A 2,183-nucleotide genomic window follows, 5' to 3' on the forward strand; every position below is an offset into this window, starting at 1 on the left:
TTTGCCAACAAAAATGAAAACACACGGCTGAAATATTGTCTACTCAAAAAAGTCAAATTACGGTCTCAAGTTCTTTATCCGGATGATACATTTTAGTTTTACGCGCACCTGAAGTTTTATTATTATGTTTTTTGCGACACGCATGTTTTTAAGAGTTCACCATTTCTACGTAGTGATCCAAGTATAAGATACTCTCGTCTTTCACAAACTTGAGCATATACTTGTGCGACATTACTTTCCTATTTTCTATCCCTTCCGTTCTCCCTTGTGACTTTGATAGTTAGTTAGAAGGATTTGTCACTTCTCCGATGAACCACGTCCGTTGCGTGCTACCTATACTACGCTACCACCCTCCAGAACATGTGAAATTCCTGGAATTTAACAGACTGGATCTCTTGAGTACCTATACGGGCTATAAGACCTTATCTAAAGTCGTCCCGTACCGTTGCGGGCTTGAAACAGAATCCTAAAAAGCGCCCCCTTTCCCCTCTCTCTCTCCCTTTTCTTACTTTTTTCCAAAAAAAAAAAAAAAAAAAAAAAAAAAACTCCCTTTTACAAGGAAACCATAGGGGGAGCTGTTCAACTTACGGTTAAGGGTTCGAGACCCGACAAATCGACAAAATATTGATTGTTCTTTAGTTACACACAGGAGTTGGTTACCTATAGGTACGAGACGAGACGAGACTCGGCAAAATTATAGATCTTTACCGTTCTAAGTTACAGAATGCTTTGGTGACCCCCCAAAAAAGGTGTAGAGAGTTTTATGGGGACTAAAAGCTGATTTTAAAGGGTAGATTTCCTCTGAAGCGGTTTCAGGATGATACAATAGAACACCCTGTAAGTGTTTCCTATCTGCCACACGGGAAACTGCCACATGAAAAATTCATGAAATCTGTTTCCTTTTGTTTTAACTTCAGTCTGATCCTTCTCTCTTACCTTTTTCTCTTTCTCCTCCTTCTTTCTTCTTTTTCTTCTTCTTTTTCTTCTCCTTCTTTTTCTTCTTCTTTTTAATCTTCCTTTTCTTCTTCTTCTTTTTCTTCTTCTCCTTCTTTTTCTTCTTCTTCTTCTCCTCCTTCTTCTTCTTCTTCTCCTTCTTCTTTCTCCATGCGTGCTTCATTTTCTTCGGACATCTCCTATCCATCTCGTTTGTATACCGTTTCACCTATTTATTTCCTTCTTCTTCTCTCTCCCTCCCTATATTCCTTCGAACTTACATACCTATTTGTGGTGTACCTGCTTTTATATTTAGATAGTGGTATAACTTATAATTAACATTTTCGTCGATTGAGTGTGTAAGAAATAACAATAAATAAAGGAAGTATCTTTATAAAAATAAAATGTTTTATTTATTTTAATTTATTATGGTGGGTCAACAGAAAATTAAATGTTATATACACCTATTGAGAATTACCTAAATTTTTATTTGGGTTCTACGGAGGAATTCGAGGGGAGGAGAGATATCGTTGTCTCTAAGACAAGAGAGTAGAGTGGAAGATAGATTGAGGGAGGTCCTAACATTTGAGTAGTTTTGACATTCATTTAATATGTGCTTAACAGTAATTTGGCAGCCACAAGGAACACAGATGGGGGGGTTTTCTCTCTTCATAAGGTGGACGTGCGTTGTATTCGTATGACCAATACGTAGACGAATAAGACAAACTTGGTCTTTTCTATTGATTACATATGGGGGGTTCCACGGTTTGTTTTCTGGTTTTATTTCGCGGAGTTTGTTGTTCTGCAAGTTATGCCACTCGGAGTTCCAGGATTCGAGGATTTTTTTCTTACTGTAAGCCTTGTAGTCTGGGATAGGAATTTGATTGACAGAGGGGTGAGCGCTAGTGAGGGCCTCCTTAGCAAGTCGGTCCGCTTCCTCGTTCCCAGCTATTCCAACATGGGAGGGGACCCAGATAAATTGGACATTCAGTTTAGACTTATTTTTCAAGATCAGGTTTCTAATTTCGGCAGCTATAGGGTTCGGGGAGAAATTATTCTGTAGAGTCTGTAGGGAACTCAGTGAGTCAGAACATATTATGATGGAGCGATTCTGATTATCTTCGTTCAATTGAGAGGAGATGAAAAGATTGATCGCAAATAAAATGGCGGTGAGCTCTGCGTTGCAAATTGAGAGTAGGGGGTGTAGTCGGGTACTAAATTTTATATTTTGTGAACAGAAGGCGGAAGAT

General features: G+C 38.6%; 1 protein-coding gene across 1 annotated transcript; it reads right to left on the reverse strand.

The window, feature by feature from the left end:
- Positions 1-1,400: 1,400 nt before the first annotated feature.
- On the reverse strand, positions 1,401-2,179 carry LOC113473756 (the record flags this gene model as incomplete). The annotated part of the gene is made up of 1 exon (XM_026833213.1): positions 1,401-2,179. A coding segment is annotated over one exon (768 nt), but the record flags the coding sequence as incomplete, so codon positions are not given.
- Between the last annotated feature and the right edge of the window lie 4 nt (positions 2,180-2,183).

The sequence above is a fragment of the Diaphorina citri genome, unplaced genomic scaffold (assembly GCF_000475195.1).
Source record: "Diaphorina citri unplaced genomic scaffold, Diaci psyllid genome assembly version 1.1 scaffold86588, whole genome shotgun sequence".
Lineage (NCBI taxonomy): Eukaryota > Metazoa > Arthropoda > Insecta > Hemiptera > Psyllidae > Diaphorina > Diaphorina citri.